This window comes from Pteropus alecto, unplaced genomic scaffold, assembly GCF_000325575.1.
Source record: "Pteropus alecto unplaced genomic scaffold, ASM32557v1 scaffold87, whole genome shotgun sequence".
NCBI classification, from domain to species: domain Eukaryota; kingdom Metazoa; phylum Chordata; class Mammalia; order Chiroptera; family Pteropodidae; genus Pteropus; species Pteropus alecto.
Genome location: NW_006443225.1, coordinates 19,642,252 through 19,664,451, shown reverse-complemented (window position 1 = coordinate 19,664,451; position 22,200 = coordinate 19,642,252). Strand labels below are relative to the sequence as shown.

Here is a 22,200-nt window from a genome sequence, read left to right as displayed (position 1 = left end):
GCGGGGTCCCCCACCCCGAGCCCGGGACCGTGGCTCGCTCGGGCACCAACTGGTGCTCCCAGGGTCGGGCTGCGCCTGGGTGTCTCCGCCACCTCTTGGCCACCCGCTCCTGTCGCCCGCGGCGTTGCTCAGGCTCCGGCCACCTCACCTGCCCGAGGGTTAAGCAGTGGTCCCCGGAGCATCTGGACGCCGGCGCGAAGGCGAAGGCGAAGGCGCTGTCACCGAGCCGCCGTTCTGAACGTTTGGGTGGCGCTCACCTGCGGCCCGCGGTCGCGCTGGGGGGCCGGCGCCCCCGCCAGGGAGTCGCGTGGCAAAGGGCAGGGCCGTCCCCCAGGCCTCGACGTGGTGCGATGTCACACCCCGATTTGCTCCTTTTCGGGGAGGCCTTCGGGTGGAACCGAGGAGCGGTGAATCTGCAGCTCGGGTTTCTTGGATCTTTGAGGATGTGAGAGGTTGCCAGGAGCCACGTGCTGGGTTAGAAGTCGTGTGAGCGTCGCTGCAAGTGCCGGCAGGTCATCCCCTACCTTTCTCACCAGTAGGGCGCCTGGATGCGATTAGATAGACACACTATTATGTGTCATTTCACTGGTCTCTAGTTATTATGGTTTCTTAGTTTATTATTCAACAGCTTAGTGGTAAGCCCTTTTGTCTTTGTATTGTTGTGAAGTTATTCTGAGATAAGATAAACTAGTCCCTTTGACAACAGAGTTATCCGGTACGAGTTACAAAGATTTGTTAAATACCCTCAGTTTACAGCATAGCAGAATTAGTGATTATCTGGAAACTATGAAGAACATTTAAACTTAATAATTTAATCTTGGATATAAGTTTAATGTTCATTATTTGATTAATTTAATTTGGCCAAGGTTTGTTCCCCCCAGATCATTTGAGCCTGGGTTAATGAACTGTTACTTTAAGAACAGTCGATGTTTACCTTATAGCATGTAAGCTTCTGGTTCACTGTTATTACTCTGAATAACATTTTACAGTTTCACTGATTAAACAAAGGTAACGGGAATAGTTCCCTCTCTCTTCTCCCCTTCCCTCCCTCCCTCCCTGTATTGTATTTAGTGCTGTCAGGATGGTAAGCAGGAGATGAAGCTTCAAGAAGGCGTTTAGCAGCCTTTCTCTTCCCACCTCTTTTACATAGATGAAATCAGGTTAAAATGAATGTTACAGAAATCCATCACAAAGAAATAAAGTGGGGAGGGAAAGGGTAACATATAATACGGGTCTCAAGAAAAAGGGTGTGGACTAGTTCTCTTTGCCTTGCAAACGGGAGTCCTTAGAGATAACATTTTACTATTAAAGGAAGAGATCTGGGGTCTTTTTTCGTTCTAAATAAAATAATAGTGTCACAAAGTTAAAAGAAATGGATATGAACGTTCTGTTTTCTTTTGGATAGTGCTCCAGATTAGAGACTAATCTCTCAATATGTTCTCCTCATTTGTAGATAGTGAATTCCCAAGAAGAGCATGATGGATTTCACATTAGTTGTTCTCTAAGTGTCTGGAGTCAGCAGTGTGCAGTTCGTGTCAGGGGCCAAAAGAAGATGGCAACTCCTTATGTCCCCGTCCCTCTGCCCACAGGGGACTCCGCCTCCAGCTTTCTAGCCAGCAGGAACCAAAGAAGTTCATCGTTTGGGAGCATCTCAACAAGCTCAAACTCTTCCAAAGGCCAGTTTGAAGACTCAAATATGGGGACCTTGAAACAGACCAGGGTGCCTGATCAAGCGGATAGCACTTCGTCTGTCAGTAGCAGTCCCCTCGTTAGGACTAAATTTACAGATGCGGATTCCTCCGTTGAATATTCCACTAGACCAAGGGAGAGTGAAGAGCGAAATCCCGAAATGGCGAATTTGGACGATAGGCCTTCTACACCTACTATTCTGGGCTATGAGGTGATGGAGGAAAGAGCTAAGTTTACCGTGAGTATGGCTTCTGCTCCGCACCAGTGGAAAGTGAAAGATTGACTTACCTGTGTGAAATCGAGCAGCGTTAGCACGTACTTGTCATTTCTTAAAGACAAAGTTCAAAGTTCAGATGATTTGTACACCTCTAAATTCTGTCATTGTAGTAAACTTGTTTCACGCGAATTAGTTTTCACAAACCAGACGTGGGTAGCACGCACGTCCAGAAACGTCCCTGGCGTCCTGGACCGCCACCCGCATGCCCACTGCAGTCACGGCCCGCTCTCCTCGTACCCTACGTTAGTTTTGCCTTTCTTTGTACTTTACATGAATGGGAGCGTGGAGTGTGTACTCCTCAGCATCATGTTTGTAAGATTCATCCTTGACCTTGCATGTGATGGCAGGGAGCTCGTTTTTATTACTGATGGTATGCCTCGATGTGCATATACTACGATTTCTTTACCCATTCGACGGTTGAAGACCGTTTGGATCATTCTAGTTTGGGGCTCTTACAAATCCTATTCTACGAACCTCGTAGTATGTGTCACTCAGTGAACACGTGGACGCGTTTCCATGTGCTATCCGCCCAGGAGTAAAATGGCTGGAACACATGCCAGCTTCAGAGGATAGTGACAAACAGTGTGGCAGAGTGCTTGTACTGGCTGATGTTCCCGGGCACGAGGACTCCGCTGCCACACACCTTCCCAGCGCGTGGTGTCCTCCACCTTCGCGTTGGCTCTTCTAGTGGGCAGAGTGACGTCGCGTGGTGGTCTTAATGTGCATTTCTTAATGACTAAATCGATATCCTCCTTTGTGAAGAGTGTTCAAGATCTTGGCGCATTTGTCTTTGGGAAAGGCTGCTCTGCTTGGGCCTGTCGTCTCCTGTGCATTCTGAACGTCAGTCTTCCAGAGCGCGTATTGTCTCTGGTTTCCCTTTTCACTCCCTTCATGGTGCATTTGATAAACAGAAGTTCTTAATTTTAACACAGTCTAAGTTACTAACTTTTTCTGTTATGGTCAGCGCTTTTTAAAATCTTCCTACTCCCACTATAAAGTCCCATGTTCTAAAAACTATTGTTAGACCTTTCGTATCGAGATCTGTAAACCATCTGGAATTCATTTTTGTCCACGGTACGAGGTAAGGATCAAGACACGTTTTTTATTTATATGGGATCAAGCGGTCAAGTTTTGATTGAAAAGACCACTCTCTCCCCTCTGCATCTGCTCTGTTGCCCGTGTCATAAATCAGATGACCGTGAACGCGTGCGTCTGTTCCTGTGTTCCATTCCTCCTCTTTGCCAGTTCCACGGCATCTTAATTATTAAAGATTCGTGATGGGTCTTGATATCTGGCAGCCTAACAGCTCTGGCCTTGTTCTTCTTCAGGATTGTCTTGGCTGTTCTCAGATTTTATCGAACCTATAAACTAATCTAAGGAGAACTGACATCTTTACAATACTGAGTCTTTGAATCTGTGAACCTAGACCACTTAAGTCCTTTACTGTTTTCAATAACGTTTTATAGTTTTCAGAGCAGAGATCTATCTTTTGGTTAGATTTATTTCTAGGTGTGGATGTTGATGTTCTCATTATCTTTTTCTGTTTTCTATTTGTTATTTGCTAGTTTATGTATATTGGGCTTGTGTATTTATATATCCAGCAGCTTTGCTAAAGTCACTACCAGTTGAAATGGTTTGTTCTTTCTCTTGGATTTTCTTGAAGTAAAGTTTTTATGTTTACATCAACATTTCAGGCTGTAAATTTACAACAAACTAGAAGAACCTCCAAAAAACAATGGTTGAGATAATTTATGAAGAGCCCATCTTTAGTTAAATCGTCATGAATGAGACTGATAATGTGTCGGGAAATCTGCATGAACCTGACTGTTTTTAGGGTGATTTTGTAAATTAAATAAACTGATGGCTCGTTTCCTTACACCGGCTTATCTTCCTTCTGAAGGAGTGAGCATTCGTCGAGGTGCTATCTGTGAAAATGCAAGTTTGTGGGCAAATTTAAGGCAGTGGCATAGAAACACGAAGTCTGTGGTGACTTAGAGGAGGTCGTGAGCGGCTGATGTGGGATCGGCAGTGTCCACCTGCCCGCTAATTTAGCGTGTGTTTAGTACCAGCTGCGTGCCAGGCTCTATGACCTTTGCATCTCTTTCGTGCCTGTCTCGGGTGAGGACTTTGTAGAGACTGTGCAGGATGTCCACACAACCCTCTTCCTCACTCGCATACGTTACAACGATAAATCACTTGTGTTTCACTTCAAAGTGAAAGGATTTACCCTTCCCCTCAAAAGCTGAAAAGAACTCGGTAAGGGAGGAGAACCACGTGGTAAGGATGGTCTCCAGCCGCTAAGTAACGAGGTGTCGCTGGAGCACCCATCCCGTGGGACTGTCGCATGACGAGTGCGAGTCATACTTGTAATTTAAAATTTCCTAGCGGCCGTGTGACGAAGTCAAAAGAAACATGAAATTTTTGATTTTATATCTTTCTTCACACTGAGTCTTTGCAGTCTGGTGTGTGTCTTGCAGTCAGCACACGTCTGCTTAGAAGTCTCGTTTCAGGGGTTCAGTAGCGACATGTGACTAGAGGGCAGCTCAGGAGATTTCCTCCCAGATTCCGTTATGAACAGTGCTCCTCATGATAAACTAAAATTGTACTTGTGAAAATAAAATCTAATGTTTTCTTCTTATATGCTTTATTAAATGTTGACCTGCTTCAATCAAAGTTTTCTATTCAATAGCCTAGATCATTACATAATTCTAGAAATGTAAATTCGCATCTACTGTGGGCATTTTTTTAGCTTGCGTTTCAGCCTTAAAGATTAAAACAGCGTCAAATTATTTTGAAAACTTGGCCTTGTAGTTATTGACTTTAAAAAATAAATTGATTACATAGGACAAAAGTGGCTGTTTTTCATAGCTTTTTCAAGCCTGATTGATTGTTTTATCAATTTTAAAATCCGTTCGCATAAAAAATATTTTGGAAGGTGATGAGTTCATTTATTATCAGTGTCACCAAAAAAACCATGTTGTCTCAAATTTGTCATAGTCTTGTTTCTTAAGAAAAAGGCCTCACTTTTGGTGCTTTCACTGATCGTTTGTACATTTGATGGTCTAAATGATTTCTGATATTTTTTGCATAAGTTATGATCTAGGTTGTCAAGTAGAAGTTTTTAAAATATTTGATTTGCGTTTTTAAATATCTTTACATATATATTTTTTAATCCCCACCCCCACAGGTATATAAAATACTAGTAAAGAAAACTCCAGAAGAAAGCTGGGTCGTGTTCAGAAGGTACACTGACTTCGCTCGGCTTAATGAGAAAGTAAGTACTAATGAATCGAAAACTGACCTTCTAATTTTGAATCGGTACCTGTTCCTGACAGTTCTGTTATATTTGTGTTTTTTCTTCCTTGTTAATTATTTGAGTAAAGTCCAGTTTTTGCTAGTTCCTAAGAAAATTCACCGTTTCATTTTAATAGTCCCATCTCTACACAGAACTTTCTTTTTTTTTTTTTTGAAAACAAATTATCTTTAGTGTAAAAGTGTGAAAACCTTAAAATTATTAATACAAATATAACTAAAACGTGTCTGTGTATCATCTGGTGATTTGGGCGGGCTGAGGTCCCCGTGTCTCTGCTGGTATCAGCCAGGGACTCTTCTGAGCTCAGGGGGGGCTGCTCTCCAGCCCGTGCATGGGGCCCCTCCGTCTTCTAAGCCAGCAGCTGCGGGTCGGGTCCTTCTCGTGCTGTGACTCTCTCTGAGTTTCTCTTCTGCCACCAGCCACAAAGAAAGTCCTGCTTTAAAGTGCTTATGTGATAAGATTAGGCCCCCACAGATAACCTCCCTACCTTAAAATCAACTGAACAGCAACCCTAATTACATCTGCAGAATCCCTTTTGCTGTGTAAGGTAAGGACATCACAGCAGCAATACCAGGGCAAAGGCCTTGGGCTGTCTACAACTCGGCCTGCTGCACGTGTGAAACGAAGGGTAATAGTAAACCTCAGTGGGTGAAGAACCCTTAAAAATAAGCAGCAAAAACGTAAACCCAAAAGGAAAAAGTACAGCGAATGGTATGGAAAAGGTAATCCACGGAAGAAATATAAACGACCAGTACATTTGAGAAATATTTAATATCACAAGTACTTTAAGAAACGAAAATTAAGAAACTAATTTTCACCCGTCAAGTTGAGAGGCGTATTAATTATTGGAAATATGGCTCTTCCTGGAGGACACTCTTGAGTGCTGCAATTCTGACACAATAATCACATTTCTGGGATTTATCTTCTATATAAGAAATCATGGATATAGGCAAGATTTAGCTCAAAAAATACTTATCAGGGTGTTTTATTGTCCTTTCTTTGTGTTTTAGTTTGTTTTTAATAGTTAAAAATTAGAACCAACAATAGGGAATTGACAGTAAGTCGCAGTGAGAATGCGGTAGAGAGAGAGGGGCCGAGTGTCCACGGAGCTGGAGGGAGACGGGGTGGCAGGTGGGGCCATTGGAAACCACGAGAAGTAACGCTTTTCCCCAAAGAAGCAAGTCGTGCACGGTGCTTCCGAAGGGCCCAGTAATCTGACCTGGGACCAGAAATTGCTCCCTAATTCTGACAGGTGTTGAGCAGAGGAACCTTCACTGGTCCTGTTCGCTCCCATCTGCCCGCCCCCGCCCCCTTCCTGGACCACTCAGAGCCGAAGTCCGTGCGCTCTTAGCATGCTCGGTGGTGTGACTTGGCAGCTGCCTCGCTGCCAGAAAGCTTCTGCCATTTTGAAAACCTCAGTTTGAGTGAAAAGGTAAACTGTAAAATGCTAAAAACTTTTATCCTTTATTAAGGTGCGTATTGTAAAGATAACTTTTCATAGTATGCCAAAATACTGAAAGTATTATTTCTGATGTATTTCTACCATTACATATGAATTTTATTTACTATTCCTGCATTCTTATGTTACAGTAATAAATTAAGAAACTATAATTCTCCTCTGTTTTTTTTAACGATTAAATAAACCAGAAGATTGAAGTAACTCATGAAGTTACCTGATACTTAAGTGGAATTCTTACCTTTCCTATGCAATTGTTATAATATTTTTGCTCATGAAGACTAATTTCTGACAATTTAAATTTAAAGCTGCTTGATCCTTTATGACTTATTACTTTTCTTTTTGGGGCTCAACTATTAGTGTCTATTTCCTTTTATCTCCTTGGATTCATCTTTATTGCTAAAATGTTCATCTTAGACAAGCGGAGACTTAGAGATCACTTACATTTTTAAAAAAGATGTTAGTAAGAGTTTAATTTAAATCTAGTAAATATCTCCTTGCTACCCCACGTGGGGCACTGGACATTGCTAAGTGTCTGTGTCAGTCTTCGAGGTGCCAGAGACAGCTGGACCTATCACTTGCTTTTCCTGGCAAGAACCAAAACTGTGAAACACCAGCAGCACGTGGGCTAAATTGTACTATGAAACCGGTCACGAGGCATCTATGAAATGAACAGTTCGGAGTTCAGCGTTGTGTTAGGAATTTGGGGTTATATGGAAACCGTATAGATGTGCATCCCCCACTTATCTATAGTAGTGAGAACAAAATAGCCAATTGACAATATGAAAATTATTGAACGGAGTTAAATAACGCTGGTTAGAAAGAGATTGTCTGCAGAACCCTAGTCTTTTTTTCTTCCCCTTTTCTTAACTCTCCTGGATTGTGTCCTGACTGCAGCTTCCCCCTGAGCTGGAGAGCCTCTCGAGGGTGTCAGAGGCTCGTTCCTCAGCAGGCTGGGGACACTCGGGGCTCATCCCGGTTGAGGCCTCTGGCAGGTGTGCAGGGCGGCTGGGGGATGAGTAGCTTGCAGAAATGTGACAATAAGAAATGGGGTTTTCTCTCTATTTGACTTAGAAGCTTGCTATTTTCTACCTTCAGGTTGTAGAAGCAGGTCAAAGCAGAACATTTCTGGGAGGTAAAGTGGCTGCTCTCAGCCATGTCTAGGCAGCAGAGCGTAGTGAGTGGCCAGAACCATCAACTCATGGTCAGGACGAGCCAAGTGCGCGTGAACATCTGGACTGGGCTCAGTCCCCACGTTCAGGAGCTCAGTGCAGCCCTCACCGCGCCCGCCCCTGGGGTCGCGCTGTCCTCAGCGGCCCTGAGCTCCCCGACCTCGCCACGTGGCTCGGAAGGGGCACCCCAGGGCTGCCTTTCTCCCGGCTGGGAATAATTTTATTCTTCAGAGCTTCGAAGACATTAAGCTGTTGCCATCTTGCTCTTAGTGCTGAACGTTGCTGTTGAGGGGTCCAGAGTCGTCTTCCTCCGGACCGTTGTGCATCCCCTGTTTATTCTTTAAACGTCTGCTGGATCTTCTCTGCACGGTTCATCTGGAATTTCACTGAGCATTCATTCTCTTGGATGCTCAGTGGGCTTATGGTTGTTTTATAGCACTGAAATTTGAAGTAACTTGTTGCAGAGTGTATAAAAGGCTGTCTTCTTACAGCTTAGAAGATCGGAAAAGTCTTCTCTCAAAAAGTGAAATTTCAGCCAAACATGCAAAATGGATCATAAACCAAAATGTAAAAGCTAAAACTGTAAACACCCAGGAAAAAAACATCAGTATCTTTGCGGCCTTGGAATGAACAAAGATTTCTTAAATAGGATCTAAAAATTAATAGACAACAATGAACGAATTTAAAACATATGCTCTGTTAAAACTTAAAATGAAAATTCAGGTCACAGTCGGGAGAAAATATTTGTTATGTGCATATCTGACAGAGGACATATCCAGAATATGTAAAGAGTTCTTACAACTAAATAAAAAGACAACCCAGTTTTTTTAAGTAGAGTCAGAAGATTTGAATAGATTATTCACCAAAGAAGAGATGCAGATCCAAACAAGCACATGAGAACGTATTTCATACCATCTGTCAACAGAGAAGTGCACACTAAAGCCCCAGTGGACACCGTTACACAGCCACCAGAGTGAGGGCCCTCAAGAGGAGGGACAGCGCCGAGGGCTGACAGGACGTGGAGCAGCTGTCGCTCCTCTGCGAGAAATCAAGCAGGAAAACCATCAAGTGGCGAAAAGCTAGCTAAATTCAGTTCTTTTATTTTAAGCTTATTTCTTAGATAATTTCACAGAGTCGACAGGATGGATTTTGTAGAGTTGATATAATTCAGTTGAACATCAGATATTCTGTTTTCTTCTTTTTCAGTTAAAAGAGATGTTTCCAGGCTTTCGGTTATCACTGCCACCAAAACGCTGGTTTAAAGATAATTACAACGCCGACTTCTTAGAAGATAGACAATTAGGATTGCAAGCATTTCTTCAGAACTTAGTAGCTCACAAGGACATCGCTCACTGGTACGTAATGAATTGGAATAAGAGGTTATTAATGCTGAAGCACCTCATTTAAACCAAGGAATAGATCTAGGACCGTAGTTATTCAAGGTGAACAAAACCATAGGATAAGCGTATACTCACTTGTCCCCTCTGACAAGACACTCCATCGAATTGTCTTACTTTTTTTCGGTAAGGACTTTATTTGGTGTTTGATGTATATTAACACTTTTAAAAAGTCAGCAGCCTACAGCCACTCCACCCTGAACACACCGTTCCCGTCTGATCTTGGAAGCTAAGCAGGGTCGGGCCTGGTTAGTACTTGAATGAGAGACCACCTAGGAAGACCAGGTGCTGTAAGTGTAAAAATAAATAAATAAATAAATGAAATGAAATAAATAAATAAAAGGTCAGCAAAGTTAAAAATTCTGTGTACCCTACTCAGACCACCCAAACCACTGTAAACGTGATTTTAGTATTAAAATTTTAGCCATCATTTAAGCAAAGTGGTCCCCATATTAGACTTTTGGTTAATATGACACTATATAATTTTTATGGGAATCTTTATAGCTTTTCAAAGTAATACAAAAATATGAAAATTTTGAAGTTCGGTTAACTTATGTAGAAGGTAAAAACCATTAAAAAGAGAGAAAGGATCTATATAGGGTTTTTGCTTCTGAATATTTAAGAAAACTGCTTTATGATAATATCACGTGGGTATCTACTTGTAGAACTTACATCATCAGATAAATGAGAACTGTTTTTGGAGAAAGTACCAGTATCTGCAAGGCAGTCGTAGCATGTCATATAGATACTTATGTCTGGAACTGTCTTTAGCAGTTTTTCACATAAAGACGGAAAACAATACAAAAACCATCCATTTTCACTCTTTCTACGCTTTTTCTCCATCCTTTACGTATGTCCGGTGCTGCATGACACCATACTGCACATGGGCATCTCGCCGCTCACGTCTGCTGAGCGCAAGGCCGTTTGGGGCCTGTGCCCACTGCCCCAGCCCCGCGGAGGGACCACAGGCCGCCCCTTCTCGGCTCCACATCCACACGCGCACGCCCGCGCACACCCGCACCTCTCCACGCAGACCCGGAACGTTCCCTGCAGACGTTTCTGCCGCGCGTTCAGCAGCGGCATCCTCCCAGAATCCGGGAGCCCGGCGACACCGCCCTCACCCCCTCACCCCCGCCTTGGCGTTTTAAACTCCAAGGGGACCCTTTGCTTAAATGATGACTAAAATTTTAATACTAAAATCAAGTTTACAGTGGTTTGGTACACAGAATTTTTAACTGCTTCTCCCCATCCCTGCCACCGCCGCCCGGTCGGAGCCGCCGTCCCTCCCGGGATCGCTGCAGAAGCGTCGCGGCCCGTCTTCCTGTCCACCCGCCTTCCCGTGGCCTCCTGTGATGCAGTCGAGTCGTCCCGGTCCCCACCTGCCCGCCATCCTTGTGACTTCACGTTCTGTTATTCCTGCCCGCCCCCGTTCTCTGTACATCAGTACTGGTCACCTTGCTCCTTTGTCCCCTGGGGCCTTCAAACGTGCTGTTCCCAGGGAAGGCCATGTCCCACCCTCCTGTCCACCCCTCGCACCTCCAGCATCTTCACTCCCTGCCATAAGTGCCTCCCTGACCACCTGCAGGCGCCTTCTGCCCACGCCAAGATCTTGGGCTAAGTTTCCACTCTAAACCAAAGGTACAAACAGACGCACGAAGTCCCTGACCCGCTTTCCTTCCCTAGCTGCAGCGTCCCGGTACTTGGCGTCGTCTGCGAACGTGGCAATGTTACTGAGGGGTGGGGGTTCTGGGGACGTAGGTGTAAGATAGTGACGTCTCACGTCGGGTCGTCACACGCGGCACTGAGAAAGAGCCTTCCCCACGCGTCTCGGGACTGTCCTCTTCAGACTTAAGAGCCACTATCTCAACGTTTCGTCCAGACTTTTGGCTTCTCAGTCTCAAGACTAGTTTCTCTCCTGTGGCTCGTTTTTTGCCGGACAGTTGCTTCTCCGGTATAAATACCGGGTGGATGGAGAGTGGCAGAGCCAGGCTGAGGGGACTGCGCGTGGCGCCTGCGCTCCTCTGGGCCGTCAGACCAGCGGCAGGGTGACCGTGGTCAGAGGGGCGTGGCTGGCCAGGGGGACAGTCCAAGCGAACCAAAATGTGGAAGCATTTCCAGGTAGGAAAAGGCACGTGATTATACGCAGTAGAGATGGAAGAGCTGGCTGTGCCGCTCACACTGTGTCACCTTGGACGAGTCTCTTCACCTGTGCACACTTTGATGTCGTCTGGAAGTGCTCAGGTGATGCCCGTGCTCGCCTCTCGTGATTGCTGAGAGAAGTAAAGCAGGGCGTGTGACAGCCGTCTGTGCAGCGCACTTGACAGTGCTGGAAACGCCGAGTGTGCGAGGTCCCGCGTGTTAGCCGCAGCGCACAGCGCACGTGTGCGCCGGCCCCGCCCGTGCACCGCAGGCGTGTACGGTTGTCGCTGTCAGCTGACCTCAGCGACGCCGCGGGCCACGTGGGCTTTGCCTGCCCGGCACGCTGTGGCTGGAGAGGGAACGCGTTCGCGGATTCTCATGTGAAAGAGGACTTAGATGTCTCCAGAACACCCCAAAAAGCAGAACTGAGGCTCATGAACAGAGAGGAGAGGCTTCCGGGGGGAAAGCCCAGCTCCGAGAAGGAAGGACCGCTCAGCTGTTCAAACAGGATGGCTTCAGAGGTGGAACTTCCCGTGTGGGGAGGTGTGTAGGTATTTTCTCGGCCGAGCGTGGAAAGGGCGTAAAAAGCACTCGCTGGCTGGGCCCCTGGACCCCGTGCAGATCCCTCACCCCGCTCCCCTCCCCGTGCCGAGATCGCGGGCCCTCGCTCTGCGTCCTCGCTGGCCTGGCGTTGTGTCGTCGAGAGGGCGTCGTCCAGAGCTTGGCTGCTCTCTGGGCTCTCAGGTCTTGCTTTCTCGATGGCACTTCCCCACGGAATTTGTATTGTTTGGGAACGATTTCGCTAAAAACCCCGGTTTTCTCGTCATGACCGTCTCCTGTCATCGTCGCCCTGTCTGGCACAGTCTGAACCCTAAATCCCCACCCCCTTTTGAGCATAATAGATTGACATCTCCTTTAGGTCACTTTTCTGTCCTTTGACACCTACAAAAATTCAAGTCTCCACGCTTGTGTTTTACCACGGACATAGAGTCAGTTCTCTTTCCATCCAAAATGCCTTTAGGGAACAAAGTATTTTTGTAACGAGGGAGTTCGCCGTTCTGCCTTCTGAACCTATTCCTGGTCATTGCAAAGTGGAAGCCTAACGGTACCATATTATTTTGGAATTTATGGTAATTTAGAAATGGCATGGTCAGAATTTTTTCTCTTGAACTCTAGGAAAAATATTAAAGTAGCTGAATATAATAAATATGATTGCAAGAAAAATCTTTAACTTGTTTTAGAGTAAATACTCTTCAGTTACTTTAGCTGCATCTCCTGGAGAATAAACAAATGAAGTATAAGTTAGAAATAGTGTTTCTTCATAACAAAATAATGACTTTAGACTAATTCAAACTATTATTCGTTTGAAAGGGATAAAGTATCACTCACCATTTAGATTGGTCTCTACCATTATTCTCAATTATGTTTTATATCCTGTAGTTTTTATGTAACATAAATTCACCATCTCTGTTTATGTTCATAAGATCTTAGAAAACAGTTTAAAACCTTTGTATTTTCTATACATTTTACGTTTACATTTGGTAATTTGTATAAAACTGCATAAGCCAACTGGTCCATTTTGGTATATCAGCAACCAACTTGCTTTAAATACTGTGTAGATTCAAAGTAACTTTTGCGTTTTGCTGTCTTCTGTGAACTTATTTGTACCGTAGCTAATTTTTTTTTCCTTTGGAAAGCCTGGCAGTGCGAGAATTCCTTTGTCTGGACGACCCACCAGGCCCGTTCGATAGCCTGGAGGAGAGCAGGGTGAGTGCCGCGCTGCGTTTCACGGGAAAAAGGGAAGAAGGAAGAACTGAGGACAATGACCGCCTTGTCCCTTGAATGGAACAGCAAACAGCAAAATCTTATCACCTCAGACCAGGGTAGTTATGCACAGAAAACTTCTCATGTTCCAGTCAAAGGTTCCTTTCAGGGAAGCGCATGAACCTCGTTCAGTGAAGAAATGAAAATCCCTACATGTCGTATAGTCGGTGCAGTCCTTAAATTAAACCCTGCATTTTTTTCTCTTTATTTTTATTGTTTTAAAAAATAACATGATTTGGAAATTTATTTTACTACATTTAACAGTACTATTTGTATGTTGAGTTTTCTTCCATCTAATTATAAAAGTCAAGAACTTACAGGTAAAATCAAATTTAAAACTTATTTTCAGAGGTAGAAGTTATGTCTCGTTATCAGTTCAGCACACGCTTGATGCTACTCAGATTACACTAATTGACGCGTTAAAGTGGCCTGTTTCTCGAAGCAGTTGGCTAGATTCAAAAACAGATTTGGTAATAATAGATTAGCTAGGATTTTTTGTAAATTTTCCCCCAAAATGTTAACGGTGTTTAAATGGAACGGATTTAATTGGTAGGTCTTTAATGTTTTCAGTTAAACTGAGTCATTTCTTTGCATGAGAATGAACACTTAACTTTTTAAAAACAGCTTTATTGATGTAAAATTTTCATCCATAAATTTTGCTATTTGCTGTTCCGTTGTAAATAGACAATTTAATAATTTTTAGTAAATGTATAGAGCTGTGCCACCGTCAACCTTAATCTAGTTTTAGAAATTCCCATCACCTCAAAAAAAAAAAATTCCTACAAGCCATTCCCAGCCCAGACCACTGCTGGTCTGCTTTCAGTCTCTACAAATTTGCCTTTTCTGACTGCTTCCTGTAATGATGCAGTATACATACACATCTGCGTGTGTATATGTATAAAGTCAGGTTATCCAGTTCCATAGTCTCATTTATACAGTATGTCTAACGTGGACAGACTTCGCATATATGAAAACACGATCTTTGCACGCGGTTTCTTTCACTTAGCATGATGTTTTTGAGTCATCTGTTTCGTGGCCTCTATCAACATTTCATTACTTTTTATTACGGGGTGGTTTTCCGTCATAGACACATACCACGTTTAGTTGACCCAGTCGCCAGTGGAGAGACTGGATTGTCTGCAGTTTTGTGCTCTTGTAAAAAATGCTGTTTTGAGCCGTCGTGCAGAAGGCTTTGTGTGGCCGAGTGTCTTCGTTTCTCTGGGTCGATTCGTAGGGATGGAATATTTGGTTATGTGACAAAGTACGTTTAACTTTTTTAAGAAACTTACAAACTGTTTTCTAACGTGACTACACCATTTTACATTCCACCAGCAGTGCGTGAAACTTCCAGTTTCCTCCAGGTCCTCACAAACATTTTTTCTGTCTGTTTTTCTAGGCTTTAAAAATTAGGGAGATTTTACACTTAAAATGTACCTCCCAGCTCCTCTCAAAGGGTGTCTCCCTCCCCTTGGGCTACAGTTGGCTGGAGATGAGCTCAGTCAGGCCTGGGAGCGGGGCAGGCGATCTGCGGCACCTCCACTGCGATTGCCTCACGCCCGGCCGACACCCATGGTGCCGCAGGCACTGGGCGGTGGGTGTGGAGTGAGGCGTGGGTGACGCAGGGCACCGATCTGGGAACACGCTGTTACCTGTCTATCTGGGGACGGCCGTTCGCGGGTGTGCCATGCTGTCTCATCACAGTTTTAATCTGCATTTTCCTAACGATTTTTTTATGTTGATCACTTGTTCGTGGGCTCTTTAGTCATTCATATGTTCTCTTTGATAAATTGTCTGTTTAAGCCTTTTGCCCGTTTTTTTAGTTGGGCTGTTTGTCTTACTGAGTTGTAGTTCTGTATTTTGGATACAAGTCCTTTATCAGGGAGCGTGATTCATAAATATCTCCTCCTAGTCTGAACTTGTCTTTTCATTTCCTTAATGGTCTTTTGAAGTGCTGTTTTTAATTTTAATGAAGTTCATTTTATCACTTTTTATGGCTTATGCTTTTGGTGTTGTATCATGAGAACTCTTTCTGTAGTATAGGGTCACAAAGGTTTTCTCCTACATTCTTTGCTAGAATTTTTATAGTTTTAGCTCCTACTTTTAGGTCTCTGATCCATCCAGAGCTAATACTTTTCGTAAGACGTGAGGTAAGAGCCTTCAGTTCCTGTGGGGATCTAATTGTGCCCGTTCCCTTTATTGAATTGTATTGACACTTTTATCAGAAATCAAATGAACATGAAAGGAGAGGCTTCTTTCTGGACTTTTAATTTCCTGCCCTTGACCTCGGCAGCACGTACGGCCCGTTCTCTGCCGCTCTCCTGTCTCCGTGTGTGTCTTGCGGCCTCTGCTCGCAGTCCGTCTGTCTTTCAGTCTGAGGTCTGCCTCCTGTACGTGGCACGTAGTTAACTGGGCCTTGCTCTGTTGTCTGTTCAGTCTGACACATCTGCCTCTCTCGTCTGCCATTTTGCAATTGGTTTTCTATCTGTCACGTCCGCTTTGGTCTTCCTCCTTAGCTGCCCGTGATCGTGAGAAATACGCAAGCTAGTATGCCATTTTGATTCCTCTGTGGAAATGCTGACTCTGTCTTAGTGATTTTTAGTGGTTGCATATTAACATTCTACGTCAGAATAATACTTAATCCAGTGGGTTATACACGCGGCTCCAGTGTGTCCCCCTGCCCTCCCCTTCCCGCACTGCTGTTCTGCACCGGTGTATGTCATCACAGTGCAGCGCAATGACTGCTTCTGAAGAAGGGAAGAAATGGTGAGAAGCACTTGATGCATCAGTTACATGCATCCACGCACTTCCTGTTTCCGGCCTCGGTCCGGCTTGCTTTGGAGGCGTGGTCTTGACGGCTTTTCCTGTCAGCGCTCTGTGTCCCGCTCTGTCTTCTCCGTCGTTCCTGGCGACGTCCGCCTCCAGTGACAGCGTTGCTGCCGTGTGGGGTCAGCCATGTCATCAGCCATGTCGCCCTTGCTGCTCTGACTGTCAACAGTCTGATGGCAGCGTTGAGGTCTCTTTGTGTTCGTGGTAGTTTGGCTCACTGCACTTCCCGGATCTGGCGGGGCGTGCTCCGCCAGCAGACCTAGAAAGTTCGTGGTCATTATTTGCTCACATAATTTTTCAGTCCTCTGCTGTCACCGGCGCGTCTCCTGGGAGTCCCATTACCTGAGTTTGTACACTCTGTTGCTCCACGTTTCTCTGAAGGAGCTGCTCATTTTTTTCTCTGTTCTTCAGATTAGACGGTTTCTGCGTTGATCTGTCTTTAATCACTGATTCATTTTTCTGTCACCTCAAGTCTGCTGTTATTTTTCTCTTACCTTCTTGTTAATTGTTCGTTTCAGTTATCGTACTTTCCAAATCCAGAATTTCTATTTGCTCTTTTTTTGGGAGGTCATTCTGTTTCTCTTTATTGAAATTCTCTATTTGTTGAGTCCGCACTGTGTTAATTACTGTGGCTTTAGAATCATTGATTTTTATGTATTTATTTTGTATGTCACATCCTTAGTGAAATTTCTCATTGGTTTGTGGATTTCGGACTTCTTATTTACTATTTCTCCTTAATCTTACTGCGCAGTTTTTTATAGAGCAGAACCATTGAGGACTGGGGGGGAACAGGCACAGAATGAGTCATTGGCCACTTTTGTCCATTCCGCACTAGAGGACACTGCACATACTCGCTTCAGACACACCAGGGGACCAAGAGCCAAGCCAGCAGAGACCCGAAAAGGCAGAGAACACACTGCTTGGGTGGCAGACTTGTATCTCGATCATCCCTGCTCCTTGAGTCTTTAGTATCACTCTTCGGAAAGATTCTGCATACGCAGTTAATTTTATTCTTTTTCCATATATAATTTTTGTTTGTTTGTGTTTAAGGCTTTCTGTGAAACTTTAGAGGAGACGAACTACCGTTTGCAGAAAGAGTTGCTTGAAAAGCAGAAGGAGTTGGAATCCCTGAGGAAAGTGCTCAGTGAGAAGCAGCTTCACATAGACACGCTGGAGAGCAGGCTCAGGTGTGCTGTGATACTTGCATTCTCGTCTAATTCCGCTCTAATGCTCTGAGCTAACTGCCCTCTGTATTTTAATATGATTTAGGATATTTCTAATTCCTAAAGTCATAGACTCTTGCCGTGCTTCCTTGTAGATTGAGAAGGTTGTCTTTTGATTATTTATTTAGGAGACCATTTGAAGGGTGGAAAAGATCAGGAAAATAAGCTTCTATCTGTTCGACAAGATAAACGTTATTCATCTCAACCTATTTAAGTGGTATCTCTGTTTCTAGGCATTTATGCTAAATTTTCACAGTAAAATTCTAGCGCGCCTTCTCATCAGCCTGTGTGCAACTGATGCTAAGATCGTTGTACACTGATCATAAGTGCTAATGTCTCTGCCGACGCTCGGGGCCAGCGTCTATTAGCTGTGCGGCTGCGTGAAGGCTTAACAGCCGAGGACCGCTCACACCGCGTGTGTGCTCAGGGGTAAAGAGACACGTGTTTTATGCAAGAAGACAGTTGAAAGGAGACGTCCTGTGATTTACTTTTAGAGCATTGTGTTCAGAAGCGGAAGAGTCGCTGTGCTTGTCAGGGACAGAAGGCGAACGGTTCCGAAAGGCGAAGTCCTCTGCACTTGACCTTAGTCGAGAAGTCTTGGATGGAGAATCTAGGTGCGTGATATTTAGTTTACTGTAGCCTCATCATCTGAGTAATTGCAGGGAAATTGTTAAAATATTCTATAGAATATGTCTAATGAATTCACTTTTTATTATATCGTGGATCTGCTCAGCGATCCTAGGCCGTCCTAAAAACGAGTTTTTGGTATCCAAGCTGTAAGTTTTCTTATTACTGATTTTGAAGCTATGTCTGAATTAACTGGGCTGTGACTCAGCTAATTAATTTTGTAAATTAGGACAAATTATTTTCATCTCCCACAACGTCACTCTTTTTCCATTCAAAATGTGGGACACTCTAATAGCAACCACCCTGCCCACATAATAGGAACGATGAAAAATGGTATTTTTGAAAGCACAGAATTTTTATTGCATATAAATCCAAATTAATTACTAATACTTTAGTAATTGTTAAGCTGTAATTATGAAAACAAATTTGATGTTGGTAAAGGTAATTACAGACCAGGTTTTTATTGGTAAATGGTAGTTGCGAGAGCTGAAAGAATTAAAAATATATCTCCAAAAGTGCTATCTGGCAGCGCCACGTTAAAAGTACTAAAGTTCTGATTGAATATTTGAATATTTTCCATTAAATATTCAAATGTTCTTTACACAAAGCGAGATTTTTAAAGGCGACAGCGCACATCCAGTCTTGACACTGACGCGTTCCTCTGTTTTCGCAGCGCTCATGACAAGTCACGCCTAAGCCTTAGCGAACCCGAAACCTCCGCGTCGGAGATAGAAGTAGCAGAGGTGGCATATAACGCCGAGGAAGACAGCACCTCATAAGCCGGTCCCTCCGTCTCTACGTTTCAGCTATTTTGAGTAGAATGTCAGATCTTTAAAAAGAAAAAAAGACAAGCATTACAGAAAACAGCAAGAATGCACATGTATAGAGTTTACGTTGAAGCAGAGTTTTTTAAGTTATTGGCATAGGAAATATAGTCACTGCTGCTTTCAATTGTCTTTTATTCAACCTTCGTATTTAATACACTAGAAAAAATCCTAGCTAGTGTTCTGTTATCAGGAATCACATCCTTAAATCCTGCGCATAAATTATTTCGGTGTTTTGCCAACACATTGCTCTAGACTAATGTGCGTTTAAATTACCAGTTATGTTAGTCAAATGGAAATTCATTGCATGTTGCTGCCTGGTTGATATACACTTCTTTGTATCTCTGACATGATATATTGTCGCTAATGGTTTAAATCAGTGCTAAAGATTGGATTGAGTTTAAATATTGACGTGTTTACCATCTCTAAATAAAAATTGCTTATTTGGAATGGTACTGCTATTTAAAAGAAGACAACTTTCTAGTACCAAAGGAACACTCTTTGAAAGAGCTGTGTTAACATAGCTCAATGATAAAATAGTCTTGATTTTGAAACGTAGTTTGTTAACATTGAAATACTGTAAGTGTCCCTGTTTATTATGTTCTACTTGTTTATTTTCCACATTATCTTAAATCTCTACCTATAGAATCAGTGAGTTTGCCTCTCTCAGAACACTACCTCTTTTCGCTAATCAAGGCATACTCTTGAAAATATATTATAGATTCTAAGCAAATAGAGAGTTATACAAAAAATAAAAATAAAAAGCCATATAAACTACAGAGTTTCTAACTATGTTGACTCCTGGCATTGCATTTTTATTTCTGTATGTGTAAATATGTTACTATAATATATTCTGGATGATTTTCTTTTTAATATATTTAGCCAAGTGATGCACTTTATGGTAATTAAAATTTTGCGTGCCAACTCTAATTGGTGAATTTCTTGAGTAACTGGAGTTAGGAAAAATAATTATGTAGTGCCTTGACTGTGTCACTTTTTACAGAAGTCTTCCAGGGTCTGTGAGTCCACTTTATGAAAAAGTGTTTATTTCAGCTTTGTATATAGTTGTCAAAAGCGCCTCATTTCATCTTTATGTTATGAAGCTCCTCGTTTATTTTCTGTTTCTACTGTTTCGCATCTCGTTGTTGACAAGCACTGTAATCATACTAGCATTCTGAAATGCCAGCTGGTGTGTTGTACTCCATATACTTTCTAAAAAACTGGCTGCGGAAATGGAGTAACAAGCTCCATTTTTTTTTTCTTCGCTGTCTAAAAGTTTGCCAGGATCTTGATGTACAAATTACAATGCGGTTATTTAAGATTCTGCTGACATAGAGTAACAGACCTTTGTTGTAAAAAGGAGGCTGCTTTTCACCAAAGTACCAGAAATGTTAAAAGTCTTCATCAAAATGCACAGGTATGCTCAGTCTTGGACCATTTCCACAAAGTGTATTGGAAATATAGTATCCTGGGAGATGGAAAGACTATAACAAACTTGTGTACTTGTTTATTTCAAAAGATTATTCTAGACTTAAAAAAGGTTTTAAAAGAACAATCGATTAATGTTAATAATATTTTAATTTTAATAATGAAATATTAATGTTAAAATTAATGTAGTGTAATAAAACAAGATTATGCTAAATTCTAGATGTTACAGTGCTTTTAAAGTGAGCCCTACACTTGGAAAATCTGGCCTTTCACAAGATTGTACGTAACCTTTTGGACGGTTGAAGAAAAACTTGTAAATTAGGTAAACCACTATTATTTATATTAGAATTTACTTTGTTACTTTTATAATGCATTTATTCCCAGTATTATATTCATTTAATAAATTATTTTTTCAGTACAACAGTAGCTGTGTTGTTCAAATGTCGGATACCAGTTTCTACATTCTCCCTATCCCTTACGATTATTATGTTTTAGTGATAGTTAGAGCTTCATTTCACAGATGTGGAATGAGGTTTTAAGTTTATATTACGGATCGCTTTAAGTGTTTGTAAATAAGAGCAATGCACTTTAAATGTAACCAATATTAATTAAAAAACAACTGAAACAAAATCTTTTGGGGTAATCTTTTAAAAATTATGTATAGGTAGCACAGCCATAAAACTTAGCTTTTTGAAATGTGTTTTGTCTGTCTGCTATCCTGACACTAGCCATTTAAAGCACACTTATTTGGAAAACCACATCCGTCACGTAAATCACCTGTGTGTCCTACTTCAGCTGTCTGTGACATCACAAGGCAACGGTGGCCTTAAATCTGAGAATAATTTGTCTGGTTTTGAAATGGATTTTGTAATTTATAGGAATAAGGGAGTTTAGGGTATGCTAAAAATAAGTGTATACTCCCAATTAGGAAGTAGAAGAATCTAAATTTTACACTCCAGATTTTCAAAGAGCTATGTATTTGGTCCAGATTTGGGCTGTTCATACACTTACCTTTCCTGCACGTTCTTTCTATGCTGTTGGCTTCTATTAGCAAAAACAAGCAACAAATCTTGTATTTTCAACACATGCTGTTAAGGCCGATGTCCGTTTAATCGCACAGTGTACGCTTTATGAAGACTCATAGGAGAAAATTCTCTTAGGTCTTAGTACTTCTGAAGTACTGAGAAGCACTTGTCCACCTAAACAATTGGTTTTTTTTTTTTCTATCAAAGACTATGTCATTCCTTTCTTTGTATTATTTTGGGGCAGTTCTAAGCCAAAGGGTAAGTTCGCCTGGACCCTGCCGAAGGAACTTTATGGAACCTTATGAGTTACAGTGCCACGTAGGAAACTTGAGTTTTTCTCATTTTCCCTTAATTCCAATTTTCTTCCCTATTTAAGCTCCTCTATTAGAACATGCATTTTTCGGATGAAGCCTCAGATTCGAATGCTCTTTCAAACTGCATGAGGCAGGAGGTCGCCGTGGCCTGCCCTCAGCGCTGCGCCGTGAGGGGCGCGGGTGCGTACACAGGGCCAAGTCGTTCTTTGAAACGCCTTCAGGTAGGACGCGGACGCCCGGCGCACATGTGGCGCCACCGGCTGGCCAGCTGTGGGCGCTTCTGCAGCACTGCGACCTCGGATTAGGACAGACTCCGCGTGCCACTTCCTTGGACTCAGCGCCAGGAACGCGCAGGGCGTCACGTGCACGGGGACCGATCGCGCAGCCACGGCGACCTCGGGACGCGGGCGTCCCGCCGGGACAGGCGCATGCGCCTGGACTCGACGTGCCTCGTGCGACGTTGAGCTGGCTGCACTCAGAGCGGGGTTAGTGTCACATGGTGGCTCACGGCGGCCTTTGCTCAAGCAGTGGACTCGGGGGACGAAGCCCGAACCGGGGGACCCTCTCGAGTGAGCTCGCGCGCGCGTCCAGCCTTCCGGTCCTGCCTGCAAACAACGGGAGCTGGCGGTCCCCTCGGACGCCAGACCACGACCCGGCCGCGCGGGG

The 22,200-nt window shown here is 43.3% G+C and overlaps 1 protein-coding gene, 1 long non-coding RNA gene and 1 pseudogene across 3 annotated transcripts in view; 2 read left to right on the top strand and 1 right to left on the bottom strand.

The window, feature by feature from the left end:
* Positions 1 to 389, bottom strand: part of LOC107196543 — a 15,283-nt gene extending 14,894 nt beyond the window's left edge. Inside the window, exon 1 of one of the 2 annotated variants that reach the window (XR_003043722.1) lies at positions 258 to 389. This is a non-coding gene — a long non-coding RNA (uncharacterized LOC107196543). Of the gene's footprint in view, positions 1 to 148; positions 236 to 257 lie in introns of those variants that run through there. The other variant, XR_003043726.1, reaches the window with a different exon arrangement.
* On the top strand, positions 374 to 20,825 carry SNX16 (sorting nexin 16). Its single transcript, XM_006924055.3, has 8 exons — positions 374 to 512; positions 1,454 to 1,927; positions 5,154 to 5,240; positions 9,114 to 9,262; positions 13,141 to 13,210; positions 17,144 to 17,280; positions 17,811 to 17,930; positions 18,617 to 20,825. Exons 2-8 carry the CDS (start codon positions 1,553 to 1,555, stop codon positions 18,720 to 18,722), a joined length of 1,044 nt encoding a protein of 347 aa, XP_006924117.1. The 5' UTR covers positions 374 to 512; positions 1,454 to 1,552; the 3' UTR covers positions 18,723 to 20,825.
* On the top strand, positions 9,484 to 9,601 carry LOC112472643 (annotated as a pseudogene).
* Positions 20,826 to 22,200: the final 1,375 nt, after the last annotated feature.

Excerpts from the sequence above, each read along its gene's own strand:
- SNX16 (XM_006924055.3), top strand. The coding sequence starts at position 1,553 with ATGGCAACTCCTTATGTCCCCGTCCCTCTGCCCACAGGGGACTCCGCC. Across the intron at positions 5,241-9,113 it reads TCGCTCGGCTTAATGAGAAA|TTAAAAGAGATGTTTCCAGG; the intron begins GTAAGTACTAAT and ends CTTCTTTTTCAG. Across the intron at positions 9,263-13,140 it reads CACAAGGACATCGCTCACTG|CCTGGCAGTGCGAGAATTCC; the intron begins GTACGTAATGAA and ends TCCTTTGGAAAG.